This window comes from Nesoenas mayeri, assembly GCF_963082525.1.
Source record: "Nesoenas mayeri genome assembly, chromosome: 19".
NCBI classification, from domain to species: domain Eukaryota; kingdom Metazoa; phylum Chordata; class Aves; order Columbiformes; family Columbidae; genus Nesoenas; species Nesoenas mayeri.
Window position 1 is genome coordinate 2,453,877 of NC_137568.1, and position 27,877 is coordinate 2,481,753.

The 27,877-nt window shown below is 43.5% G+C and overlaps 1 protein-coding gene across 1 annotated transcript; it reads right to left on the minus strand.

Moving 5' to 3' along the window:
• Positions 1-2,930: 2,930 nt before the first annotated feature.
• Positions 2,931-27,563, minus strand: LLGL2 (LLGL scribble cell polarity complex component 2; the record flags this gene model as incomplete). Its single annotated transcript, XM_080356614.1, has 25 exons — positions 2,931-3,103; positions 3,488-3,549; positions 4,276-4,318; positions 4,840-4,887; positions 5,366-5,403; positions 5,809-5,962; positions 6,427-6,691; positions 7,438-7,604; positions 8,122-8,238; positions 8,926-9,076; positions 9,404-9,557; positions 9,816-10,108; positions 10,404-10,508; positions 10,617-10,770; positions 11,794-11,861; positions 12,363-12,580; positions 15,807-15,961; positions 16,145-16,199; positions 16,981-17,113; positions 17,288-17,450; positions 18,215-18,373; positions 18,974-19,089; positions 20,255-20,336; positions 21,282-21,379; positions 27,489-27,563. The coding sequence occupies 25 exons, from the start codon at positions 27,561-27,563 to the stop codon at positions 3,096-3,098; spliced, it is 3,081 nt and encodes a 1,026-aa protein (XP_080212740.1). The 3' UTR covers positions 2,931-3,095.
• Positions 27,564-27,877: the final 314 nt, after the last annotated feature.

Consider the following 27,877-nt stretch of genomic DNA (forward strand, 5'->3'; position numbering starts at 1 on the left):
AATATTCAGTTGCTAAACATCCAAGGAAAGCTTAAATTACTATTTTAAAAAAAGAGCCCCAGGCCAAGCTTTTCTAGGACTAGAGAATTTTGGCACCAAATATGCAACCCTATAAAAGAGCTCACGTTACAAGAAAGCATTTGACCTAAAACTCAGGCCACTATAAAACAGCGTCCCATATTAGGCACCCAATATGAGTATTCAGATGTGGAAAATTCGAGTGGTTCTTCAGCTGTGATCCAAGGCTTTCCCCTTTGCAAAACCAACCAGGTTAGGGAACACGCTGCCAGCAGGGCTGTAACAAAGGACTTTTCAAGCTCTGGCAGCCGGTGTTAACAGCAGCTCAGCTCCTGCAGCGAAGGGGCACTTGATGGTGCCAGACCCCAGCAAGACCGTATAAAGCAGAAGAAACGGAGAGCGCTGCCAAAGCCTGCCTGGCAATAACATTCATCAGCCCCAATGAGCCCTCCGAGTGCTTCCAAGCATTAAGCATTAGCTCTTGGAGACAGCAAGCTTCTATCAGATCCCAGACAAGGGGAGTGCAAGTGAAAAGTAGAGGTGGGCACAAAACTCAAGGAGTTTGGCAGCAGCTGAATCCTCTGCTCAGAAACAGGCTGTTGTTATTGCTGTGAGCTGACGGGCAGACTCAGGGTAACAGCAGGCTCCAATGGCAATTCCTGAAAGGGAAAAATGCAGAGGGACTTTTTCCCATTACATTCAAAAGCTGCTCATAGACATTCACTGAAAACTGCACCCTTCATGAACACCTGATCCCATCACCGATTTTACTTGCTACGGGTTTTCTGACAGCACAAAAGATACACCCTGGTACTGAATGTTATGAGCCTTTCTATCCTCTCCTGCTCAGCTCATAATGTGATTGAAAGCACAACACATTAATTCCAGTCTTCCCCAGCTTTGCCCCTTTGCTGTTTCTCCTGTATTTTAGGTATGGCAGCCCTAAAAAGATTCTTAATGCCTCTGCTCATAATAATAAACCGAGCAGTTTTATTTCAGTGAATCCTTCAGCTGTAGGCTTCAATTAGGCAAAAACTGCCATATATCAGCACACATCCTGAACTACTCTATCCCCTTAGGAGTCTAGCTTGTGCATTCAGGAAAACAACAAAAAGCCTGGATAAAGTTATTTTATTTGCTTGATTTTAAATATAAATTCACTTAAAGGCATACAAATTATGACAGCGCACAGCAGATTTTTCAAATTATGTGGGTGAAAATGGGGAGGAAAGTTATGAAGTGCTTTCGCCCTTTCTGAGCAGGGCTGCCGCATCACTTACCCCAAGCCTGCCAGTAAATGAAATGCTCAGAAAAGGCATTAAACTCATCCCATCTGCGAGGAGCAGAAAGGAGCAGCTGGCTGCGCCAGGATGATGCACATGCACAGGATCACACCAGCTCAGAAGCTGCTGATTAAACCATAACTTCCTGCAAATTCGCAGCATCAGTGCCTGGCACAAGAGGTGGGAAACAGCCGGCCACCTTTCTGTTAGCTCAATCCTGCAGCAATAGAAAACATGAAATAACGAAGCTAGTAGAAATAAGGAAATGGAAACCTGTTTTGCCAGACCACACTGAGGAGAGAAGGCTCTCTAAAGCCTTATTAGCAATAAATTAGGCCTCAAAGGAGATACTGATACTTCTAAAAGAAAGGGTGCCTGAAACATCGCCTGAGCAACAGCAGCTCTGCAATCACATTCTCCTGCAGCACAGAAAGTGCCACCCTAGTATTCTAGGAAATAAAAGATCCCTCTGCTTTGCTCGGGAGGATAAAGACAGAGCCCAAAACAAGAAGGCTGCCAAGGAGAGGTTTCCAAAGCGTGGCAAGGATGACAGCTCAGCACCCAGCCTGGGGGGATTTAGTTCTTTCTCGCTGACTCTCACAGTGCTACACACAAGTTGTGGGAGGGAAACAGGAGAATACTCTCCCCTTTTTCTTAGCTGGAAAAGGTGTGAAGTCAGGGACAAAGTAACCAAAAAGCTTGAAGAGCAACAAACTGCGTCACACAGTTTCACCAGCTTCAATTTAAAAAATAACAATGATAAAATATCCATCTACTGCCTAGTACAGCAGCATTGGCAGATCGACTGTTTCTCCCTTCAGTGTATTATCACACGAGTTATTTCGGGACAGCCCTCCAGGGACTATAACCTGAACCAGTGCCCTTTTCTGGCAATACAATGCATGAATGGCAGGACAGTGATACAATCGACTCGCTTGCCACATGTGTCTTCTCCAAACCACCACCTTGCTCAAGGAGGCCACTAAATCTCCAGGAGTCCTCTTTGCCTCTACAGATCAGAGGGGAACAGCACCTTCTTCAAGGGGTAAGTGGGCACGAGCCTGTTGCCAATGTGAAAGAAGATGCTGATGGAAAAAATAGATATGAGAGCAGACAAGGATCACAAAAGGGAATTCAGAGTTTTATTTCCAAAAAAGAGCAACGTAATGTTGAAACAAAAATCAAGTTCAATTAATTGCCCTCTGATTTGAATGGCTACAAAAATAGATTCTACCCAAATCCATAAAGCCAGTTAACAGTACCATAACAAACCCCAAAATTACTCATTCAGATACCACATACAGCAGTCACAGGAATCTAGCATATATTATTCAATGCTTTCTTTTAAAAAGTAAATTTCTAAAGTGTTTCCATTAAAACTGAAATACGCATACGATTTTAAAAACTTGTACAAAAAATAATTTTAAACCAGTTGGAGGTAAGAGTGTGCGTTTATTAAAATCCTGCACCAAGGCAGTAACATTTATAATTTAAAACCCAGCCCAGTAGAAAAGAGAAATGTGCAAACATTTACAAGTTAGATGTACTCAGAGGCTTGTGGTGCATCGGACCTGGCGATCCACTTCTGTCCTAATGCAAGGCGGGCTCCAAGAGGAGATGTCTCTAATGAGGCACTAATTGGAGAGGCAGAGGCAGGCATGCACACGCATGCAAGTTGCAGCTCACTAGCCTGCGATGCAGGGAGCACTGGTGCCCTCTCCCCAGGGACGGTTTGCCCAATCAGTAGTGTTATGGCACTCAATCCAATGCCAAAAAGTCAGTGATGAATTCTGGTCAATCTGCTTTGGGATAAAAGAATGCAAAAGCCATTTTAGGAAACAGTTGCAAGCTAATGAGTTGATATACTCAACAGATTATTGCTATGAGCTCTGGCTACCTCTCCAGGTTGCTTTATGGTAAAGTTAAGAGTCAGCCAGGAACCTTCAAAGGATTTTTATCTCTTCCTTTAAAACCAATGCAGCATATTCACTCATGTGGTGCAAGACACTGAACTGTGCTAGTACCTCACAGCCAGCAGATTCCCAGCCTGAAAATTCAGACCAGTGTTCTGCAGTATCACAAACCACTTAAATAAGCTGAATTTCTTAAAAAAACCCCTTAACTCCACTTTCTGCTTCCTTTGGCTACTTCACCGCGCCTCAAATACCCTTATTAGCCTCACCTACCTCCTCCATTACTTAGTCCGTGTCCTAGCGGACTTCTTGCCAAATTTCTTTCTGCATAGCTCCTGCAATGACACAAGGAAAGATTCATCATTGCAATGCAGTATCATCCCATCCACTCCCAGCTGCTGACAGAAAACCAAGGTTAGGTAGTGTCCAGAGAGGTGCACAGAGCAGAGCGTGTCAGGCAGTCACTTATCCTTACACACCAGCAGTTACCAGTCCCACCAAGCTTCCTGCATCCGTGGCAAACAGGAGTCCTTTGCCTACACTTCCGTAGCCCCTGTCACCTGAACATCAGTATTCCAGGGAGCCAAGGTAAAGCCCCGCACCCATGGTGGTAGCTTAGCTCTATTGTATAGACAGAATGGGAGCAGAGATACTGAACATGTCCAAGTGACAGTGTCAAGCCCGGATTAAAACTCCAGAGTCCCATCCTCGGCCAACTGAGCCCATGTGGCCTGCCCTTAGATCAGTATGGGTTGACACGAATAGAAACCTGTATGCGAACACTCAGAGTCCTGTTCCTTTGGGATGTGGGAATGTGATCTCTCCTGCTTTTCGGAGAGAAAGAGACAAAGCATTATTCATAAAATATGTCAAGGGACAACGTGTGAAAGAGAACCTGCCTCTCTCTTCCTATTGCCCTTTGGTAGTTTGTGGGACACATACACTATCAGATTCCAGCAGAAGGATCCCTGCTGTCACGTTGGGCATCCCCCAGCTTTCCACTAGAAATGCCCTCCCTCGCCAGCCCCACGCATTAGGAATAGAAATTGGTTGATACTCACCCTCTGCCCCCCTCCAGAGTACTCTGGATCTCCTTCAGGACTTCTGGAAAGCAAAGGGTTAAAGCAGTGAGCCAAACCAGTGCAGATTTGCAGCCCAGCCACATTCCACCTCCTGCTGAACAGCCTTTAGAACCTGCCTCCCACCACTCAGAGGTCAGAGCTTTATCATCATTGCCTCTTCACCAGTACTAGGATTTTACCAAACAGGCTGCACAAAGGACTGCGACAGTCATTTGCCAGAGATGTTACCAGTCCCAGCGCACCAGAGCCCCAAAGGAACGGCCTGTTCCAGCTGTTATTTTAGACAAATCCTATTGGAAAGTAAAGATCCCTCTCTTATCACACAGTGAATGCAGCTATGTGGAACAACCCCTGCCTGAGGGCATGACGATCTGTCCAACCCCTCACTTCTACCTATTCGTGAAAACCCAGTATTTCTACCAGTCTTGTGTAATTGCAGATCCCTTGGGACCGAGTACTGGAACCCACAAAATTCCCAGCAGTTTTCTTCTTTTTCCACCCAAAAAGGCACGTGCCCTGTCGGCAAGATTTCATCTCACTCACTTTCATCATTGAGTAAGGCATGTTCCATCAGCCTCCCAGACTTCCTTTCTAAAAAAAGAGCAGGAAAAAAAGCTTTTACCTAACAATATTTTCCCCTTTTCATGACATATGTGCAGTTTTGGATACCCACAACTGGAATTTTTTTTCCCCAAAAGAGTACCTTTTGACTTTACTGAATGCTTCACAACTAATCCTCAAAACCCCTCACACATTGAGTTGTATTTTCTAGCAATACTCGCTTGGCTAACAGAAGGTCTCATCTGTAATTTCAAGCCTTATCTTCCCACAGCCTTTTCCTTCCAGCAGAAACTTCATTCTATCCCTTCAAGGCAACCTTGCCACATGCAACTTACTTTAGAACTAGCAACTACTGTGTCCAGGCAGGTCACAATGCTTTCCTCATGTCCCTCCTTTCCCCTTTTTTTGGAGGGAGGGTTGGGGGGAATATCAACTGTAGCAGCAGGAAAGATGTTTCAGGGTTTACATGTCACCATGCTACATTTAGTACAGTTATTTTTTTGCTTACCATCTTCTCCATGGTCACCCAAACTCCTTCCTGACCCCCTAGAAAAGGAGACAGAAAACAAACACTGACTCTGAGGCATAGGGGTGAAGAGAATTCTTACACACTGCTGGCAGCTATAAGACACTCCAGTGCATGCTAACTAAATGGTTTGTTGAGCAAGAATGTAGGAACGGCTTCATCACATGGTGGTGATGCAGAAATCTGGAAGCACCAGAGAACTCTTCTAAGCTTTTGGACTAAAATTCCTATAGGATGTCTGTAACTGCTACATTTCCTCATGCCAACCCATCTAGGAATGGTGTTAAGAAAGGCTTCAAAGACTGGGGTATTTTTGTCTGTTTGTGTTTGAAAGATGACATTCTCTATAAAATACAATACTGGAAACAGTCGGGTAGGTCTCACTATTCAGACACAGTCAGTGTGCAAGGATTTACAGACTTCACCTGGATTTTCTTGCAGCATTCTCCACGCCAGACTTGGTGTGCACGTGATTGTTGCTTGTAACTTCCAGCATGTCCACAACACACCGAGGCTCCACTAACCATTTGGTAGAAAGGGAAAACCTCTCAAACTCCGATGGCGAGATCAGATAGAAACCTACAGACAATTGGGAATTTATAAGTGATCCTTTGTGTTTAGCAGAAAGGGCTTGTGTTCCCTCCTATCTAAATCAGGAGGAATCATTGAGCAAGATAGTGTTTCCAGTGTCCCAAGGACTGGCTAGCCTAGAGACTGGGCCATTGACAATTACATTGAAACATAAATTGTACAGTCCTGTGCTGACACTTACAGAAGCTGCCTATGGGTACCTATGGGGCACACCCAACCTTTTAGCTGAAAACCAGTGTATTCATTAACAATAATGGAATAAACTCACTTCTGCTTCTGCCAATTCATGTGTCAGTACCTGTTGGCAACTGGTACAGGACAGAAACACACAGTGGACATATTTACATAATATGCACATGTATACAAGGCCAGTTCTAAATATGAAAATCTATAATGCTTCTCCCATTGTCTCAAACACACAGGTCAGATGATTTGGGAGAAGCGCACCTTACCTTGGCCATACTTGGTGAAGACGCAGGACGCAATGCCGCTCACATCCTCTTTGCGGATACAAGGGAAGCGGATCTGTAACTTGAGGAAGGGCAGCGAGATGATCTGAATATCTCCCAGGTTAGTCAGGACAGCCAGGTCGTTTTCGCTGTAATCGTCAGTCTTGCAGCTGCCAAAGTTTGCAACCGTCACCTTTCGTACCCTACAGCCTTCCAGAGCCGTCAGCTTGAGCTTCAGTTTGGAGCTAACCTTGGGCAACGTGAATACCTGTCAATAGAAACAAGACACTGACATCTCTTTCCTGCACAACAGCAGCAGCTGCACCCCAGGACATCTGCTGCTCCCTCCTTTAACAATGTTTTCATTCACAGTGAATACACACAGGTGTAATCTGAGTCAACCTGGCTCCCTGCTCAGGGGCCAATAAGCAATCAGCCACAGTCGGTGTTAGAATCTCTCTCTGTTCTGACATCAAGCAGTTTTACCCTTTAGGCTGCAAACTGCATTCCCCTTTTAGTTCTTTCAAAACCCCACTGTATTCAGCCATAAATTATTACAGAAATAGAAGAGGGTTTACACTAACTGTGTGCTCTTCCACATTAAAAAGCCAGGGCCAGCCTACACCAAGCTGCTTCAAGTCTTCTGTTCCATGCTGACTAGTTAGTGTGCAAACCAATAAGCTTTTTAGTTGCTTCACAGAAATGTCTACCAACTCCTGTTCCTGTACTAACCAGAGCAAAAGCTCTTGCGCAAAAACAGAAGCAGTCTTGCCCAAAGAATATAATGTAATATAGCAATTAAGTTTCTATGTTCAGCATGTGCATCACTATGCTGAATACCCAATTTTTCAGCACAAACTGATTTATGGACTGTGCCAAACAGAAACACTGTCCCAGGGGTGTTATTCAGCTACAGAAGAATAAGCACTCAAGAGTTATCTTTCCACGGAGCAGTGCTCAGTGCTTCTGCAGATTTTATGTGCGGTCCATACGAACCTCCCGGGTGATACTTACCTTAAATTGCTCTTCAGAAACCACCAGCAGCTGATGGCTGCCTTGCATATCAGGACTCTTAGAGAGGTCATGTGCTACTTCTAGAGGTTCTGGGAGGGGAGTGCTGCGTCCATCCAAGACAAGTATGCCCACAACAGGAGCCCTGTGCATCAGCTGAATCTCTTTGGCTAAATGAGATACAGAGGAAAATAAACAGAAAAACCACAGAGGAGTCTGGTCAGAGACGCTGTGTTAGAATCTCACAAACATCCTCTCAAAGCTGGAAACCTATACAATGTGCCTACAGAAACCCTGCCTAAAAAGATTTAGTAGTTAAAGTGTATTTGGACTGAACTGGCTCATGTTAAACAGCAGCTATTGTTACTTAAAGATAGCAAGCCCAGCTGTCAGAATAAGCTACGATGTGCACAGAGGCTTGATTGTGAACCTCAGTGGCAGCTGACGCAAACTTTAATTTTTGAAGTCAGTAGGAAATGGGGCCGAGGCATGTCAGGCAGTGCTGGAGCTCACTCCTCAGCTCAGTTGCTGCAGTGAGCGTTGCTTAGCTCAGACTCTGCTACAATTAGCTCCGCTCTCACTGATGAACAGCAGTAATTGAGCTACCTTGCTTTTCCGTATGTAGCTCTTGGTTATACGGGTGATAGCTCATCTCAACAGGCCCATGCTCTCATGAGGAATACTCACCCTGCTCTGCCCTGACAGGTTCATCCATCCTCCTCTCCGCTGGAGGAACACGCAAGCAGAAGGCGTACACTGTGCCTCCGTTGGTGCCTGCCCACAAGGACGGGCAGTGGCGGGAGCCTGGAGCAACAAGAAGGATCGTGAGCAAAGCACCATCTGTGACATCCTTGGATAACTGCTTTCCATCAGCTATATGCATCCTCCCTTTGTTACATCCTAAATATCTTTACATCAAGGCTGACTTGCCAGAGGAACTACAGGTTCTTTGTACTTCTTCTCCCAATACATGTCCATCAGCAGCCCTGACAAAGGACATGGCAAATAAGTAAAGGGAACAGAGTGCTGTTTCTATCAGACACCACAATTGCTGCATCCATTTTCCACATATTTGTATCGCATATGAGCAGAGTAAACTCACGCATAGTATCAGTCGGGGCTCTGATGCACAGCCAGCCACCCCTCGCCAGAATGAAAAGGCTCTGCTGGGGGCAGGGGCGAACTTTAGAGTGATGAAACAAGGAAAAACTCATACTAACAAGTCAGATGTCATTCTAGCCCATTTGAAAACCATACATAAAGGCTGCATCCAAAGATGAACTACTTGCCATAGATTAGTCAGCAGCCAGAATGGCTAAATAACAATTCCGCACGACAACATATGCTCTCGCTCTACATTAGTTTTTCAGCATAGCACAAAGTAGGACACAGGAGGTGCCGAATTTTCCTGGCAGTAAATCCTAATACATTCCTTGGCAGAGGGAGGAAATAACCATTTGGAAGAAAGGAAGAGGTGCATTTTCTACTCACTATCTCTCAAGAAGGTATCAGCAAAATATAAGGTGCGCACAAAGCCAGTGAAAGAGTCTTCTGCAGATCGGGCTTCGATCTTCCGCTGGACTGGAGCCAGTTCCATTTCCTGCAATGCGTCTTGGTCAAATTTGGCATTTGCTTCTTGCACCTTCAAAGACAAGGAGACATTTTGTCAGTCAGGCAAAGACAGAAGGGAGAGACAGACAATAAAAGTGGCAGCAACTGAAAGGGAAAGAACCACCAGTGAACGGGTATATTCTGCGTCATACATTCAACTACAGACAGCACATTTTCTCTGAAAATGTGACTATTTTATCTAACAGCAGCATCAGAAGTTGTCATTTTTGTCCTTTAACCAGTAACTGAAACTACTGATACCACAGCAGAACTGCAGACCAGCTCCTGTGCTAGGCAATCTAACCAGGGCTCTGCATCTCCAAGCCACAGACAGGACCCCAAAAAGGTGGACCCTCACCTCTACGGCATTTCCACTACCTCCTCGTCGCTTCCTACTGGACACGCGGCTCCTTCTGATCCGCCTGAATGATTGACGGAGAGATTTCTTCAAGGATTTCACCCGAGACAGTGGGCCTTCTAAGGCCAATTGGTCACTGGGATGCAGCGTACACCTGAAAGAGGGAGACAGTAGGCATGTGGGCACCTCCTACCTGGTGACAATCACTCTCAAGAGTCCAACAGGACACACACAAATGTCGGAACATGCTTATATATTCTTGAAGACCTTCAAGGACAGAGTCCAATGAGGCAGGGCTTCTCACTACACTGACTGCTCTTGAGAAACTGCGTATCATGACTTGCTTTGTTAGCAATTCCAGACCATCCTTAACAGAGGATTATCACAGACCTCCTGGAAAGAGGACACTTACTTGACAAAGACCAGTCGTTTCTGCTGGTGGTCAAAAAGCCCAAACCCATGACTAGTACCAAAGGCTACAAGCTTCCATTCAGAGTGAAGGGCCAAGGAGGTGACCACAGCTGGTGGCTGACATTGGACAAGGACAAATGGCTGAAAACCAGCTTCAAATCGAACAGGTCCATCTCGAGTCTTTAGTTTCTCATGACCTTTCCACCGATAACCCTCTTGGTCCTGCAGGAGATCTGCTTCAGCGTGATCCACAACATGTTCTGCATCTTCGTCATTCAGTTCCATCACCAGAACCTGCAAGGAAGAGGACAAACTTTGCTACAGCTTTTACGGTTGTAGCAGTCCTCCAAGCTGCAGGCCTTCCCAGCAGCTGCAAACCTACAGCTTCTCTCAGGACTGACTAAAAAGCATTATCTAAAGTCTAAAATACAGACTAGAGAAAGCAGAGGACCATGAAACAACATTTCCAGCAAATGAATCAATTTACCACTACAGAAACAAGTATTTCCAACTTTAACACATCTCCCAGTTGCACTGTGACCACCTGCACTAAAAGCAAGGTTTCTGATAACTGTTTACATTTCCATACCTGTCCTGCTGTACCAGCTACAGCCAAGTATCCGCTGTATTTACACAGGTAGATCTTCTGGATCCCAAGCCTAGGATCATCACTATAAGGGTCGAAGGTACCAACCTAGGCAAGAGAATACACAGTGGCTGGTCTTTGCAGATGCATTAACTGGGGCAAGAATCTAAACTCCTCATGTTTCCAGAAAGCTTCCACAAGGAATAGCTATCTCACCTTGCGAAGTGGAGGCCACTCATCCTCACCCAGGGTGTTCATATTGTCATTGGGATCAGCATCTGTGAGAAACACTCTCACTGTGCTTAGCTTATACAGGAGATGTAAGCAGACACCCGACGCATCCCAAAACCGCACAGTGCCGTCTTCATGCCTGTATGGAGAAGGGTTATGGAAACACACCATAACAGGAGAACAGTAAATCGCCCAGATAAGGGTGATAAAACAGAGGGGAAAAAACACAACTAAAGCTTAAACCACAGTGTTTACAAAGACCTGAGCTGTGGTAACTTAGAGCTTCAAAAGAGATTTTTTTGTTTGGGTTTGATTTGGTTTAGGTTGGTTTGTTTGGTATTTGGTTTTTGGTGGTGGTGTTTGTGTTGGTTTTGTTTGTTTGTTTTTTAATCCAGTTTGTTCCCAATGATCTGACACCAGCGTACAACTTAAGATGATGCCAGAAAGCACTGAAAAGGAAAAAAAGCGAAGCACATAAAGGAACAACTCATCCTGACAAAAAAACTACTACTGGAAGGGAAGGAAGGAAATCAAGCTTTAATCCTAGTTCTCCAGGTGAAAATTTGCAACATTCGTCCAATGTAAGGGTTAAGGACTTCAAACAACTTGCTGCATCAAGAATGAAGTCTGAAGAACAGCCCAAAGAAATTCTTAAAAGTACTTTGAAAAGAAAATGATACATTTTTATGTGATGAGACCATCTCTTGCTAGCTACTTCCACCCCTTAGAGCCAGATCTGTTCATGGTGATCAAAGCAGACAGGAGTCCAAGGTTCTCCTTGGACACTGTAAGGCAGGGGGAAAAACGCTTCGAAACCTGCAAGATTAAGCTCCGCTTTCCATTGCTCCCTTTGAACCAATCTGCATTACTGCCTGCACTTCTACACTGATGCTTGTGGGGGGCAACAGATAACACATCACAACTACAAATAAACCAACTTTATAGGTTATCCGTGGACACCACGATCTGTTGGCTCAGAAGTAGTAGAATCACTCAGCTTTCCAAAGCCAGTGGCCCAGCTTTGCAAAGCCATATTGTACAGTTGCAGCCTTCTCCCTACAAGATGAGCAGACTTGAATCTCACGGGAAAGCTCCAGCTAATTCAAAACAGAAGAAGAGAAACGGCAAAGGGCCCCTTGATTATTATCAGTTAAGTACATACCCTGTCAGCAGCAAGTCCCTCTGCGGAGGATCTGGAGCTATGTTGGTGCCACCATCAATCGGCCACGGCTACAAATACATTAAGGGAAGACTGTGATTTCCTAGGCAGCGACAGTGTGAAGAGAACACGCAATCAGCAGGAGAGCATGAACTTCAGTGCAAGTGGCAGTGAAACAGTCCATGCTGTTAGTTTTTGTTTGGATTAGATGTTCCTGTTTTGACACCAGCTGTGCTTTTTAGAAGATATTCTACACATTTCCTCAAGAAGCTGTGCTGAAAGCTTCATGCTTCTAAACAAGAAGTTTGTTACCACTGACAGCTGGGAACACTCAGACTTTCCTTCTAGCTTGTCAAAGTCTGAGAAAAATATCACATTTTAATCCCCCAGGGTGAGTAACTGTACTGGTGGTGCTCTGGGAAAAAGCCTCTCCCGACCCTATTAAGAGGCAGAACAAGGTCTGGTGGGACTCATCCCTCCACACGCAGTCGGCAGCACAGACCACCCACACTCCGAGCGGTCGTGCTGCTCTTAAATGCATGGGATCGTATATACATTTAAAGCTGCCGTACCATGTTTGAGTAGTGAATGTTCTGCTTGCTCCCAGCACTGATAATCCTCTCCCACAGTTTCAGTGGGATGTTGGAGACGTGGTGTGAGCAGGTGATGGCTGAGCAATGGAGAGACGCCAGGTACGGAGGATGCACTGCTGGCCAGCCCGCAGTTTTCAAGTCTATAACTACCAGCTCCTCTTCTGCCAACACCACCATAGCAGAAGGGTCATCAAACTCTGCAGGAAAAAGATTAATTGAGGCTGACAAAATGACCGTCCAAGGTTAATAGATACAAGCTTCCTGTAAGGCTTATTTGAAAACTCTTATCACAGAGCTCTACACAAACATTTTTGTTGGCAAAACCTCTAAATACTTCTCTGTTAACTGGGCCTATTGAGGCACTAATATTAATAGATTTCAAGATACTAACAGATTTACTGTGAATTTATGTTTGTTTACACCACTCCTGGGACTGTCGGAGTGACTTTTTAATGGATTCCACTGCAAAATTAATTAACAACATCCATAGCTAAATAACACAAGTTCAGATTCAGCATTGGAACAGCCAGAATTCAAAGGACTTTACCTACAGCTAATTAACAGCATGGGGTGGACAGACACACAAACACCCCAGCAGTGACCCATTTAGTACCATGTTAGGCCACAGCCCATTTAGCCTAAGCTGCTTAAACACAGTAATGCCTGGAGTTCTGCAGAATGCTTCTCTGCTTCAACTGACAAGTATTTACAATTCAGCTCTCTTACTTTGCATTTTCCATGCTTCTCATATGTTGAGACACATCCTCTGGACTTTAATAAAGAGTGTGCACATCACCTAATATATATTCATATGTACATTAGACAAGATTACAAACAAATCTGTTAATATAACTTTACAGATGACACCTGACACAATCAACCAATTTAAAATTTTTCATTGTAACTAGAATTAAAGTGGAAAAAAAATGTTGTCTACAAAGACATTTTGGCGGTAACGTTCATGAGGCAGCCACAATAGCAACTGCTGGGGAAAACCAAAGCCACAAATCAGTTCACACCAATGATTCACACACCTACAGAAATGTAAGCGAATGCACAGCTGTAATGTGGCCCATGGGGGTGCTGTGATAAACAGGGAGCTGTAAGCAAACTGGCAGCTTTTCACTGTCCTTCCCTTCTAACCTGTACTTCTACTTCCCTTCTCTAGTTGTTTGATTACCTGCAATATACTTGCAAGAAGGCATGTCTGTAAGCAAGCACATACCAACGCTCTTCACTCAGCAAAATTAACTTCAAGTAATTAGTACTTGGCACCACTCTAGTTAGACACCCCAAGGTTCACCTCTGACTGGCCACAGCCATAACGCACCACTAATCAGTCCCATTTATCCATTAAATATGTTTTATAGCCAGTTTTACTTTGCTTTCTTATGTGCGGCCATTTGAAGCTACCTAAAGGACTTCTGAATAGAACAAATAATATCATACGTGTACTACATTAGGCACTCTGCTGCTGCCAATATTAACCAAATATACTCTGTTTTAACATTATTTTTCTCCTGCAAAGGCACACATCTGAGCTCAATCCTTATGGCTAAAATCTATTTTAAGCTGCTGAAGTAGCAAGCATACTAGAATTTGTCATGACTGCCATACGCTCACCCACCTGCTAATTAAAAAAACAAAAACAAGAAAGGTTAGCCATTTAAAAATTGTTTCCACAGCATATTCAGGGTAGTGAAAAGTCACCAGCTACTACCGTGCTGTAATTTAATGAGCACAAAGCTTATGTGTTAAGTGGCTTTGGTATACAATTAATGCTTTGGTATTGCCATTGCAGGGAAGACTGCTTAAGGGCAAACAAGGCAAGCTGCGTAGATCCACTAAGCTTAGGCAATCAGCCACAAGGAAGCTCATCAACCACAGAAACCTCATTTTAGTGTAGAAAAACTTCCTTGTCAAAGTGCAACAGCTTCAGCTTCCTGTAGCAGCTCCTCTCTGCACCCACTAGAAGTCGTGTGAACCAATTCAATCCTTGGGAAGTACAATAAAAAGTCTGTTAAGTTCAGTTACTTCTTCCTAAAGGACTTCTAATCATATCCAGAAATTGAATTTCAAGTAGTCAATCTCTTACCTAAAAAACCCAGTATTTTTTTCATCTTTAACACTTTTGTTCTTTCATTTAGAATCCCAGCTCCAACAACTTCATAGAAATTAAAAGGGTTTAGTTTCTTTAATGGTAAAAGCTAAACAGTACCTCAAGATAGACTTGAAGGTTTAGACCTGTAGGTTCTGGACATGTAGAAGATGCTTATAAAAGACAGTGTTATGTAGGGAAAATCTATGATAACAGACATACACGCAGGCACTTCATCTCAGTTACATTCTGCCTGTTTCTTTACTGGCTTTTCAGTGACTTGAGAGGGTTTGTTAAGGTCCAGGGAGAGAGATGGGGTGGAATCCAAAAGCTGTTGCTTTATTCCTGCTTTCCCAAGTGCTCCTGCCCTGGCTCTGTGGTCTGGTCTGCCAACCTGCCCCTACATATTCGGATGTCCACACCTGCACAGGGTGGAGCTGGGAGCTGCCACCGCCAGCAGTACACAAAGACAGATAGGTCTGGAAACTAGTCTGCCAGGTAAACCAGAAAGATTTTGTAACAGAAGATTTGCCTACAGGTTCCTAAAAAGCATCTAAACTCCTGCAGTTTGGTCTGATCCAACTTCCAATACTGTACAGTCATGGAGCTTGTAGACACCAGCAGCAGACAAACAGTTCTTGGGGAAAATGCTTTACAATTTCATGAAAATAAATAATATTATGGCTACTGTGTAAGTAAGGGCAACAAAGCTCGTCAACAGAAGCAAAAATCTGACAAGCTCCAAGCAAGCCGTGGAATGAGCGCTATTCCGTTTTAGAGCTGTTTACATTCATGTTCACTAGCAGTAAGTAAATTGAGTTCTCTGTATACTGACCCTTGTATCTTTTGCTGATTTATTACCCAGAGCCCTGGTCATAAATCCAGGTAGTAATTAAAAGAAACAGTGTCTCAGTGGGAGTAAATTCTGGTTTTAATTATTGCTTCCTTTGAAGTGCTATTTCCAAACAGCAATATTCAGATCTTCATTTCATGACCTGGTTATGTCCAGTGTCCAGCTTACACAGACATGAGCCTAAGAGATCTTCTCATTAATGGAGCAACTTAAATTGTTGAGGAATGTACGGCATTTCTAACCAGCCCATTCTTTATGCCAGTATTTCACATTTCACTTTTAAATGGCAAATCTCTTCTATGGTTGGACTCAATCTTAAGGCTCTTTTCCAAATGAAATCATTCTCTGTTGAAGTCTCAGAAAACCCCAAAACAACTGACCTCCTTATCCCATTTCATGCTATTTATACCAGGCAGATTTCCACACACATACAGCTACTCTAATTCCTCAGTAATGCCCTTTCATCACATACCTGCAGTAGGCTCTGAACTGAAGATTACAAAGAAGTCTATCACCCGTGACGTGAAGTCAAAGGCTGTTTGCTGACTGCCATGGACCACAGAGATGCTGTGCCGGTCACCATAGCTGGCCCGGGGCATCCCTCCTTGGAATATAATGTAAGGAAGCCTTAAGAGAAAGACAGAGTTAGTGGTGTATGCTGAAGTGAGGAGTAATCAAAATTTCAAAGACATGAAGCAAGGCAAACTTTTACAAAAAATTCTTATGTTACTCTAAAGAAGGGCTCCTAAGGTACGGACCCTGTAAATGCCTTTAAATAGAACAGCGTGAAGGGATACACCACAAACTTACCCATTTTTTGTTGTCTGCCAGTAGATCTTGGAGATGGCCTTGCAAGGAAAGGGACCTTAAAAGAACAGAGTTATTTGCCATAATTCAATAAGTGTATCTTTACATTAAGAAGTTTCTCACTCTGCCTCACTCCCCAAGCCAAGGGGAGCCACCTCAATCAGTAGGTACCACCACCACCTCCTCAGACCAAGCCACAACAGACAAGCCTTCTAGAACACACGGACCACAGCACTCAGCAAAACAAGGCTTAGGTTCAGGGGAAGTTTTGAACCACGTTGCTGATGGCTACAGGGATGGAAGTGCTGTTGTAGAAGCTAATTAACTAGAACGGGTTCTTAAAAGCATAGGCATTCCTGAAGCTAATGTAAAGGGAATAGAGTTTTAGAAGCTTCTATATGCTTGAAAGATGAGGTCACCCACATTTGATGGGTTTCAGCAAATCAGAGGCATCATTTCCTCACTGCTCAGGTCAACAAAAAGTACACTCAGCTCACTATTAATTACAGAAGATCCAAGCAACTCCTGCTGAACAGGACACGAGCTATAACAAAGAGCTGAATCACCAGCACCCTTCTTCATAAGGGACACTAATTTCTTCAACACATTTGCTCTCCATGTTCAAGACAGACCTCAAGATCGTAAAGGAGTTTAAAATCGAAATAAAAAAAACTGGACTGAAAACCCTTAGTCTAGGCTCACCACCCATTCATAACGCAGCTGCGCATTTTGTCATTGGGATTAAACACTGGGGAGAATAGAACTTAAAATATCCCACACAAGCTCAAAATTAGTTTGCATTTAGATGAATATGCAAGAATTAAACCTCACTTACTGACCATAAGGCACAAGGGTTTCCAGAGGCTCAGGCTGCCTGTTGTCACTGGATACTGGCCACTGCGTGTAACTTCCATCATAGTGACAACTAATGAATTTACTGCCGTCCCTCTGCCAGTAGAGATTCTCCAGTTGCTGAAGAGGAAGACACACAATGACTGCTCTCCAGACAGCTGTTAACCCCCCCAAGACCAGTACATTCTTACTGAGAAAAGCAGCTTTGTCAGGCTCTCCCTATATCTACTTGTCTTCGGAGTGCTCTGAGCAGAGAGCGCCCTTCCTCCCCTGCTGAACTGAATCAATTCATACCTGGCTGCCCAGGAACTGGTGTGTCACTTTGTTATTCTGCAGGTCCCAGAGGACAATCAAGCCCCTGCTGTATCCAATCAGGATCTGGTCAGGGTTCTTGGGATGCTCCCGAAGGGCTTCCACCAATTCACATGAGCGCCTGTTACAGTAATCTTCCGGTACCCTACAGAAGAGAAAACCAAGAAAAATTTATTCCAGATATAACCCAATATGACTGTAATAACAATTAAGGTATAAGAATGAGCAACTGAGGAATAAAAAGTTCAAACAGATGACAAGAAGTATGATCTTTCCACAAATCCTTCAAGCAGCAGAAAAATGTTATGTAGGACATCACACCAGGCCTGCCACATGGACATGCATCCAGTCCCATTTTCTTCAGGGAAAACACAAGGTTTACAATGAATTCCAAGAATGGATCCCAGGAGCGTAAAGACAGTCTGAACCACGCACCCTATTCTCTTGTGACCCGTACAGAATAAAGGTAACATGGAAATGTCAGTAGGAATCAACGGTTATAAAGTTGGACAGTTTTCAGCAGCACTTGAATAACAAAATCCCTATTTGGACACAGCAGCATTAGAAGTTCTGCCAATGGTCAAATAATAAATGGGTAATTACAACTAAGCATAACATTTTTTTGCAAAAGCAAACACAAGGGACCAAGCACAAGGTTTACAGATTTACTCCTGTATAGTTCTGCCTATATGCTACAGCTCCACTGTGACACTGATGGCTTGACCAGGACAGAAACTGTTATTAATACATACCAGGAGCAAAAGTTACTTTCACAGGAGACATGCAGATTTGCACAATGCTTAACACAACAGCGAGGCCCCAATACATAATCTGGGGTGACATTTTAACAAAGGAGATGTCAGCTCATGGGATTCCAGCTCCACGCAGCGCTGCCTGTTGCTCACTCACCGCTGCAGCACGGCCTCGGAGGTTACGGTCCTGTCCTCCAGCACTCGGAACGACGGCAGCTCCACGACAAAGATGTTGCCGCTCTCTGTGCCAAGATACAGGACTTCCCGCGAGGAATGGGGAAGGACGGCCGTTATCTGCGTGGCACTTGGGGGAGACCTGGGCAGGCAAAGAGACTCATCTACTGCATGCAAAAACACTGTCATTACTGAACTTGAGAGAACTAACAACTCGGAGGTATTTACAAGTGTCGTTTGCTTTATAGGCAGAAATTTTGAGCCAGGCATGATTTTTTTGAAGGAATAAAGCACTAGCTTGAAGATAAATTATGTCAAAAGACTGTTGATAAGCATGTGGACAAAGACCCAGATGCCTTTTTACAGAAGCCTCTCTCATTAAGTGTCTCCAAAGGAGCTAAAAACAGCTCACCCCAAACTGGCAAGATCAAGCGAAACTAAAACCATAGCAGTATTTTAAACTCTGACTTAAGGGATGCTTAGATTTACTTAACCTTAAGATTTACAGCTCCTGTACACACAGGATGGATGTACAGTATTAAAAAAGTCCCCCTTTACAACACTCTCAAAAGGTGGTCTCCCAGGCCCAAGCCAACTCCTGTTTGGTTTCCATGGATGCCCCCTTAATGGATTCCTAAGAGTAGGAGTCATTAAGAACAGGACAAGCTCTAACTTGGAACAACAGCAGAATTTTCTTACTTGTTTATCCCCAAACTAGCTCACAAGCACTCTTGCGGCTTACCCAGGTGGCCCTTTCAAGGTGAAGCGGTGCTCCTCCCGCAGCTCCGAAGCTCCGTTGTGCTGCTTCAGGCTCCAGAGATGCAAGCTGTTATCATCCAGCAATGTCACCAGCTGGCACTACAAAACCACACAATATGCTTCTTTTGGAATCACAATGTTAAAAATAACACAGTATAATCTAGCAATAAAGTTGCTGCTGTTCATCATTCTCCGGTAAAAAGGGACTGAGGAGCCAGCCACCATTCTCCATAGTGGGGGTATATACTGCAGCAATGCCGTTAGCTGACAGCAAGGGATTTGGGGGCTAGAGGGGGACAAGTAGTGGCCAAAAGGCTGAAAACACTCGTATACAGGACACAGGATATCACTGAGGGGGATGACAAGGATTCAGGCTCTTGAAAAAGCTCAGCCTATGCTGTAAAGCTCAGCCTATGCTGTAAAGCTCAGCCAGGCAGCTGCAGGCCATCAGTTCACCAGGGTTTGCTGCAACACAGCCCAGCTTTGGGTGGGGCTGCTCCAGTCTGCTACACCACACTCCTTGCATTCTTCACATCCAACCTCATCCTGGAGGGTTGTGTCAGAGCCCTTTTATGAGCCCAGCCCTGCTGGCTGCATGTTCAAATTGAAGCATTTTACCTGCCGAAGCCACACCTGGTGCAACACTCCCCGTGGGAGTTTCAGCTTATACCATTAGTTAAGCAAACAGACAACCAAAACCACCTCAAGAATTAAATCTCGCTCACAAAGAGACCGCTCGTGCTATACTGGGGGCATCGGGCAAACAACTGCATGCTCAAGACACCAGTCTGCAAGATTCAATACCCCAAAACACACAAAGGCAACAAGCTTAACAGCAGGTGAGGTTAGCAGTACTGTTTCGAACTCCTGAAAATAATTAAATCAGTTGAGCAGCAGCTGGTGTTCTATTTGTGCTGCAGAAGATTGAGCACCCAGCCCTCCTGCAAAAATAGGGGCTACAGAAGGAAAACTAAGTTCTCTCTTCTGCAGTGGATTGCCTGAACTATTCTGGCCTTATTACCATTCCCAATATGTTGCTTGAGATAATGACTAACAGTTACAAACAATAAAGCTACTCTTGAATTTTACTGAGCATCTCCACAGCAACAGTGCTGCTAAGAACACAAAAACCACTGGGGTAAGCATTCCTGTCCAAGCAGCTTTTGAATATACTTTGTAATAGGAGCCCCAGTGCCTGGAACTAACTCAACACCTGTTTAAGAGAGGTCTACATAAGTTACAGAAGCACTGAAAATATACTTACCTGGTCAGGTATAAAGTGAATCTGCATTACAGTATTGTTTTCTTCATGTAAACCCATGAACTCCACCCCAGGAGCACCATATCTGAAGAGTCTGTTGAGGATCTACAGTACTTAAGATGACCCACAGCTACAATTAATTGATAAGAAGCTTGCTAGCAAGCAAGATAAAAAGAGATTAGTTTGAAACCACATCGTACTTTTAGTGATGGGGACTGAAAAGAATTAATGCAAACCTGCTTTGATTTCATATGCTTACGGCATGTTTTGCACACTACAGGAGAACATGGCAGTTTACTTCATCCTCTGTGCATATGCAAAAGAGGTGCCTGGACCCTGTTTTTTCTCAGAGATGTTTAGTGGTTTCCCAGACACTACAATCCTGCTTAACTAATTTGTAACCAAGAGACAGATGGCTACTGCCCGCATGTGGAGTCCAGCCCCTGCACACAAACACCACCAGGAATGAATTATTAAGCAGGCAAAGAACACATCAACTTTTCCTTTCTGGCCTGTTTCACAGCTTGTCTGGCTGGTCCTGTGCCATGGGAATCACCTCAGTGTCTTGCATATACATAAAAATCAAACTGGGCATGGTTAGTTAGAAAAAGTCACCACCTTCAATATTTAGGTCTTTAATGCCTTGTTTTAACCTTTGAAAGAGAATTGCTTTTTTTTTTTAAAAAAAACAAAAAAACAAAAAAACCTGCCCCAAATATTTAAACAACCCTGGAATTTACGACATGAAGGATTGCTAAACTTAGGCCAGATCTAGCTTGACCTTCTGCATAGCAAGAGCAAAGAATCTTGTCAAATATCTGCTTCAGCTTAGCTTCTGCTTGAGCTATAGTTCAGCTCTTGGCAAGATAATCCCATTCTGATCAGACCAAACCCAAACCCAGGCAAACTGCTCCAGTGTTCCAGCAACCCTTGCCTGCAGATTTATACTCAGCCTAAATTTTTACGGTGTCTTAAAGCTGCACATTCTGATGTGGTCAGAGAATCTAGGCAAAGCTGTTGGAAAGCATACAGTTTGATGGCTCCCGATCGCGTGCCGATGGCCATAAGGCGGAGAAATGGGCTATAGCCCAGTGCACTGGGTTGATGGGGAAATCCATGTTCCACAGTCTGGTAAAGAGAAAGAAAAATCACGATCAACAGCATGTTTCGTGGGCATTATTGTATACAGGTAAAAAACAGAAGTTAAATATGGCACGTCAGTCTGAAACACAGCACTTAACAGCAGCTTTTTCTGTTGAAAAGTGTTCAAACACAGGTTAGATTTGCTGAATCTATTGCAAGAATCCCTGGCTCTGCAGCCAGGATATGCAGAAGTGCAACAGAAATGGAAGAGAAATACTCTGAAAACTGTAACCCAAGTGGCTCTTTATGTTACGATTAGAAATAACTCTGCATAAGCACAGCTTGCTCAGGCACAGCACACTCCATCCCTCCACACCAACTCCGCTTCTGTGGACCAACTGCTCAGCACAATTTCAAAGTCTGACACAACTACTGTGTATGGTAAGGTCAGCTTCATCTGCCAAATTCCACCCGGGGCAGCCTTCGTGACCTCCTCGTGTTGACTGACACCGAGAAATGGTGCAAAGCTGTGGAGAAATACTGACAGAACACCAGTGCTCATCGCGAAAACTAAACACATCTCCTATGGGGCACTCAGGGAAACTAATGTAACTGATACCCATTTTCCAGAGGTAGCGCAAAGAACACTGGAATTTAATGAGAGCCGGGTCTTGCTAAGCCACCTCAGACTAGTGCAAAGCCATTTGTTAATAAAAATATGTCAGTCACTCTTATAAGTCGCTTGGCTTTAGTGGCTTCCCTAAAGTACAATTTACACTGCACCAAGAGGAAGATTTGGAGCATGTTGGACACACCACACTTAGCATGGCCGATGCATTTACACACTATGGAATTAATTCTGCCGTATTTACAGGATGCAATCAAGTGCTTGCAAAATAGCTCAGTCAAGTTTTTAGAAGTATTAATGCACGGCCATTATCATTGTTTAGACAAAACACGTACGCATGAGCATTCAACAACATACAGCCACGTGAAGAGGAATTTGTGTGCCCAAAGATTAATACGGCTACTTCCTGGAACACATTATTATCCTTACAGTCCCAGCTTCTGGAAAATATGTTATTCTAAGTCAAGCTGGTCAGTTACAGAATAGGAACTTGTTACAAAACAGCCCCAGGACCACTCACAGGAAAATAATAATAATAATAATAAGCAGAGAACCCTCCCATCTACTGATTCAACCTAAAAGTAACACCTGGACTTTATTTCCTGCATAGTGATTTCCCAAGTTAATCCCTTGCAGAAGAAACAAATCCAGCCAGTTTCACTTCTGTGGTCATGCCATTAGCCCGAGGTGCTACAGCTGCTACAAAGTACTTTAATGCCCTTTCGCTGCTCCTGCCCCAAGACCCGGCGCAGGAGGATATGGCTCACCCCATAGTCTGCCAGATTCCTTCGGTTTTAGCCATATGATCACGATTCATAAATTCTAAAAATAGACCTCCTTCCTCTAAGTCATCACTTACTCCACTTTGAGGTCCTATTAGGGGAAGATAAACCAGTTTAGAAGATATAAAAATGGAAATATTGGAGCATTTCCTGATTTTTCGCTTGCCAACTCATAAGACTGGGCAGAGGAGCAGCTACTAATTTTTCATGTCTTATAAGTAGTAAATTAAGATTAGTATTACTGGCTCCAAAACGACCGAGTTTATTTCCCTTTACGATAACTTAATCTCCAGCCTTATTTATTCATACTCTGAGAAGGTAATTTAAGTGTTAAGGCTGTATTATTAAAAACAAATTTTGAGAAGTCAATCTTTTTAGCATCGCCCTTTAAATTGTTGCTACCCAAGCTTTGCTTAGCTACACATGTAAAACTTCCTAGAGGAGACTGTATGGAATCAGGAACTGTTGTACAGACTCAGGATGGAAACGGGGCAGTTTTCTAACCCAGCGCAGGCAAAGAGGAATTTCTCTGTGACACGACAGCTACCGAGACACCACAGACGAGCTTCCTAGTTGTCAAAGTTGTGGGAGTATGAAGCCATGACATACAATTCTGGGAAGATGATTCAAGTCATGTTATCTTAACAGCAAATCAGACTTAATTGAATCAGGTGTAGCAGAGGCAATAGACACCATTTCACTCTCCCCCAAAACAGAGCGAGGAACTCATTTGCGAGACACCAGTGTAATCCCACTGTTAGTTTTAGTTTCAACTTGTTCACGGTCACTGCACCGTCATGCCATCAGCACAACTAAGTGCCGTTTTCAATAAAACATCAATTAGAAACTATGTTTATTCTGAGATTTCTTCCAGCCCAGAAGATAAGGCTCTAGCCATGATTGTCATAACAGAAAGCCATGACTTACACAATCCTGTACTGCCTGTTAGGAAGCTGTCAATACTAGCCTTAATTCTGGCCTAATTATATCTTGGTTTTGATGTGTTAATTTGTAAACATATTAGACAGATCAATAGAAGCTTTAATTTTCAAGTATGAGACCTATTCACTGCATAACCAAGCACGAAGGAACTCAGTAATAATAATAGGAGGGTAATTTCTTCTCCAGGTTTTCCTTCAGTAGAAAACTTGAAGTACCACCCCCCATCTCATAGGCAAATTTGCAAAAGCTACAGTAGCTATAGCATCACATGCAGAAGCCTAAGAAGAGAGTATCAGTAACAACCACAGCGTGAAGTAAAGGGACTAATGGTTTCTGACAGCTTTGAATCTTCAACCAAGATGCCCATAAGACATAACGAAGGTAACTCCCTCCTCTGTCATTGTTTGCAAAGCAAAGCAAGAAAGGCAGCAAGGTGGCTTTTTGGCTGTATGTGACACAACCAGGCGTTCACATTCACTGTACTGATTACCCAGATCTATTTTTGCTGATTTACACCCAGTTGTTAAACCACATCGAGTCAGCTTTTCGGCTGCCCTCTTTTCCCCCCCGTCTTGGGCAGCTTTCATCAGCCAGCCCTTTCACCTGCTCAGCAGGTAAACCCAGCACGGGGGAGCAGGGGGGCAGGAGAGGTTACAATGGAGCCTTTCAGCAGAGCTGAAATTGGAAACTACAGTGCCCACAATGTGCCCTCCTTCTCAAAAGGGCCTTTGTTTCTTTGAAGAAAGGTAGGAGCTTTCGTTTTGATTTTCCTGGGACCACAGATTTGTCGGGCTCGGTACAAGTAAGCCCGATGTCAGCAGCGTTAACGAGCAGAAATGCTTCATGTCATCATACTGCAGGAAAAATGCGGCCAAACTTAACAGTTGTTCCCAGCCCACACTAAAGCTGTGCAGATGAAACTCAGTGCTGTCTCCCTTCTTTCATTTCTCTCCACTTCTCCTCTCAGATTGTTTTATGACAGAGTGGAGACAAACCCAGTCACAGGCAACCAAACCTTGTACCTTTGCTAATATGTCTTTTGAAGAAACAATGAAGCCTGTATGTGTTAAACCTACTTTGCATAGACACTAATTCAGATTTAAGGTAAGTTATATATCACACCCATTAGCAAAGGGTTAGGAAGACTGAAAAGAGGGGAAAAAAACCAGAGCCGTAAATTAAATGCAATGTTCCCAGTTTGGTAACATTCAGCTGTAAGACAGGCTGGTTCACCTGTGTGTTACCCATCATCTAGTCTGACAATGCCAGCCTGAACATGTTTGCTCTGCAGGGCTTGGACTGAGCCAAAGGCATCCAAATACTACTTCCAAAAGCAGGATAAACTCAAAGAAGTAGACTGCCAAGTCCACATACCTTCTCTTCCATCCAATCCACTGAGCTAAAAACAGATTCTTGCAACAGGTACACACAAGTGTGAGAAGTTCTTACTCATACAGAGAAACAGATATGCAAAGCTAAGTGACTACCAGAATTTAGGAAGGTGTTTTTTGAAACAAACACAAGCTTGAGGACAGTTTGAAGAGATAGTCAAGTGGTCAATAGGTCCTTTAAAACCATCTGGACCACCTCTTCTCTGCAACAGAAACGCAAGAGAAAAAGCAGTAAAAAGATGGCAAAATATTTATACTTGAGAGAGTAAACAAACAAAAAAAAATCCAGCACCACCCATTAAAGAGACTTTTTAAATTGAAGTCCATTACTAGGTCAGCACGGTCAAACACATTCCACTGTATTAACACTAAACTTAGGTGGTATCATGCATCCATATTCAACTCCAGCGTAAACAACAAAACGAGGGCAGGAATCCCCAGCACTTTTAAGGTACAGACTTTCCATTTAGTCACCAGCAGCACACAAAGAGGCACAAGCACACCACACCATTTCTCTGATCAGCAACTTTATGGTCCCACAAAATATTTCCCAAGCAGGTTCTTAACCAGAAGTGCTTCAAAGACCTCAAATAACAAGTGTTTAAACACTTGCTCACCAGCACTGACGTGCTTGTGCTTTACCGGCACGTTAGACAAGGACAGTCTGGCACAGAAAGTACTTCTGTGTTTGGCTCCTTGAAGACACAACCTTCAACAGGTCAGAACTAAGGTCAGACTTTCCCAGATCTTCTCAGTCTACCTGCTGTGAGTACATGTTTATTGTATCAAAGGCTTTCAAATTATCCATTATCTCTGGAAATACTGGAAAAGGACACAAAAGACTTAAAAAAAAAAACTTTATGCAAGAAAAAAGTATAATGTCAAAGATTTTGGTATAATGTAATGGTCTAATATTCATTCCTTTTCCAATTCTTGTTGGAAATGAACAAGTATTGTGGCTTAAAGTGCAAATGCATTTGGCGAGGCCTTTAATTATCAAGTTGTTAATGAGTGCAAACCATCAGGAAGTGTCCAAAGCAGGCGCCTCCCCAGAAACAAAATGCAATATTTACCCTCAGAACTGAATCAAATGGAGTCACAAGTGGCGATGCCAACTTCTAACATATTTGGAAGTTTCCCTCTGCTGCAAAATCTAGTTCTTTCAGCCCTGATTTGCATTATCCAAATCACACTGTCTCCGGCAGGTAAAGTTCAGCCAAACTTTCTCATAAGAGAAAGGCACATTTAAGGAAGAGACATCCCTGAAATAGCAAAGGTTTTTCCAAGGTATATATAATTTTATACGCTTATAAGCAATTCTCACCCGTCCCTGGGACATCTCTTCTGATGCTGACATTGCACCCGGCTAAAAGTTAAAACCAATTCAGTCCCGGTCTTCATTCACTAAAGTTTTTACTGCACCTGCACAAGCATTTCCCCATGGCAGCAAGCAGAAAACAGCCCTGGAGCACTCCTGAATCCCTTTTGTCTCCCAACAGGAAGGAGATATGCATGGAAATGGTGTGGTTTAGTACCAAATTACATTAAATCATTCATCTCAGATACCCAAGGTATATATCTACACTGGAACGTTAATGAATCAAGGAGGTCATTTCCTAGGCTGACTTCATTTGTCCGTTATAGTTTTCAGCAAAATTCCATTTAAACCTTGGAAATACAAAACCTACAAATATATTTCTGATAGCAAATGAAGATGTAAGTAGCAATAAATTCATCCTAGGCATTTACAAAGATGAAAGCATTATGTTCCTGGCCAGGGCACAAAAGAAAAATGCCCAGAGTGTTGGACAGATAGCACAGAGGGAAGGAAAAGCATCAGATACAGATTCAGACTAAGATAATAGCAAATTAATTATTAATGGCCATTGTACTGCGTAGGTGCTACCACGTTTCTACCACAACCTTTTAAATTCACATTTAAAACCAGAAGTATACTTATAAACCCAAAGTCCAATCATGAACAGAGAACTCAGGCTTCAGCTGCATCACAAGCTGTGGCTTACGTGTATCTTTGGAAAAATGTTTACTTTCATAGTGGTACCACAAAGACCTATAACACACCTATAACAAACTGCAGAACACCCAGAGTATATAAAAGCTGCTGTGAAGATCTCTTCCCTCAGCAAGTGCCACTCAACAGCATGACAATATCGCTCTTCTCAAAAACAAAAGCCAGAACTGAGAACATGCTTGTGAGCTTAGAGAAAACCAGTCAGACACATTGGGGAGGGAAAGAGAGACAGAACTGAAAAAGAAAACAAACCACCTCTCCTAAATTTAACTTTTCCACCCACACTCGAGTAGTTTTTCCTTCGCTTTACACTCTACAATGGCTCAGGATCCATTTGCCTTGCACACATATGCCTTGAATTCTGAGGAAAGCACCGTACCTTGTTAAACTGGAACAGGTCGCGTTTAAGCCTCTCTCTCACTGGATCATGTCCCGGTCTTAAGAACCTTCTCATCTTCCTTGCTGTTGTATCTTGGCACCAAAAATCCTAACAACAAAAAAACAAAGCCATATGAGCAAAAGCAGCCCGAGAAGGGAAGCAGGCAGAAGTAGGTTAGTTATTTTGGTTTAGCAGGTAACACAAATCAGCCAGAGCACAATGAGACAACATTGCTATCGAGTAACTAAAACCCGATACCAGCACAGAGCGGCATCTCTGGTGCAGGACTTACACAATGCCATATTCACATGGCTAAAGCAAACCAGTACAGGTAAGCCAAGAGGATTTTAGAAGAGTTTTTACACTTGGCCATTTTGTGACCACTTCGA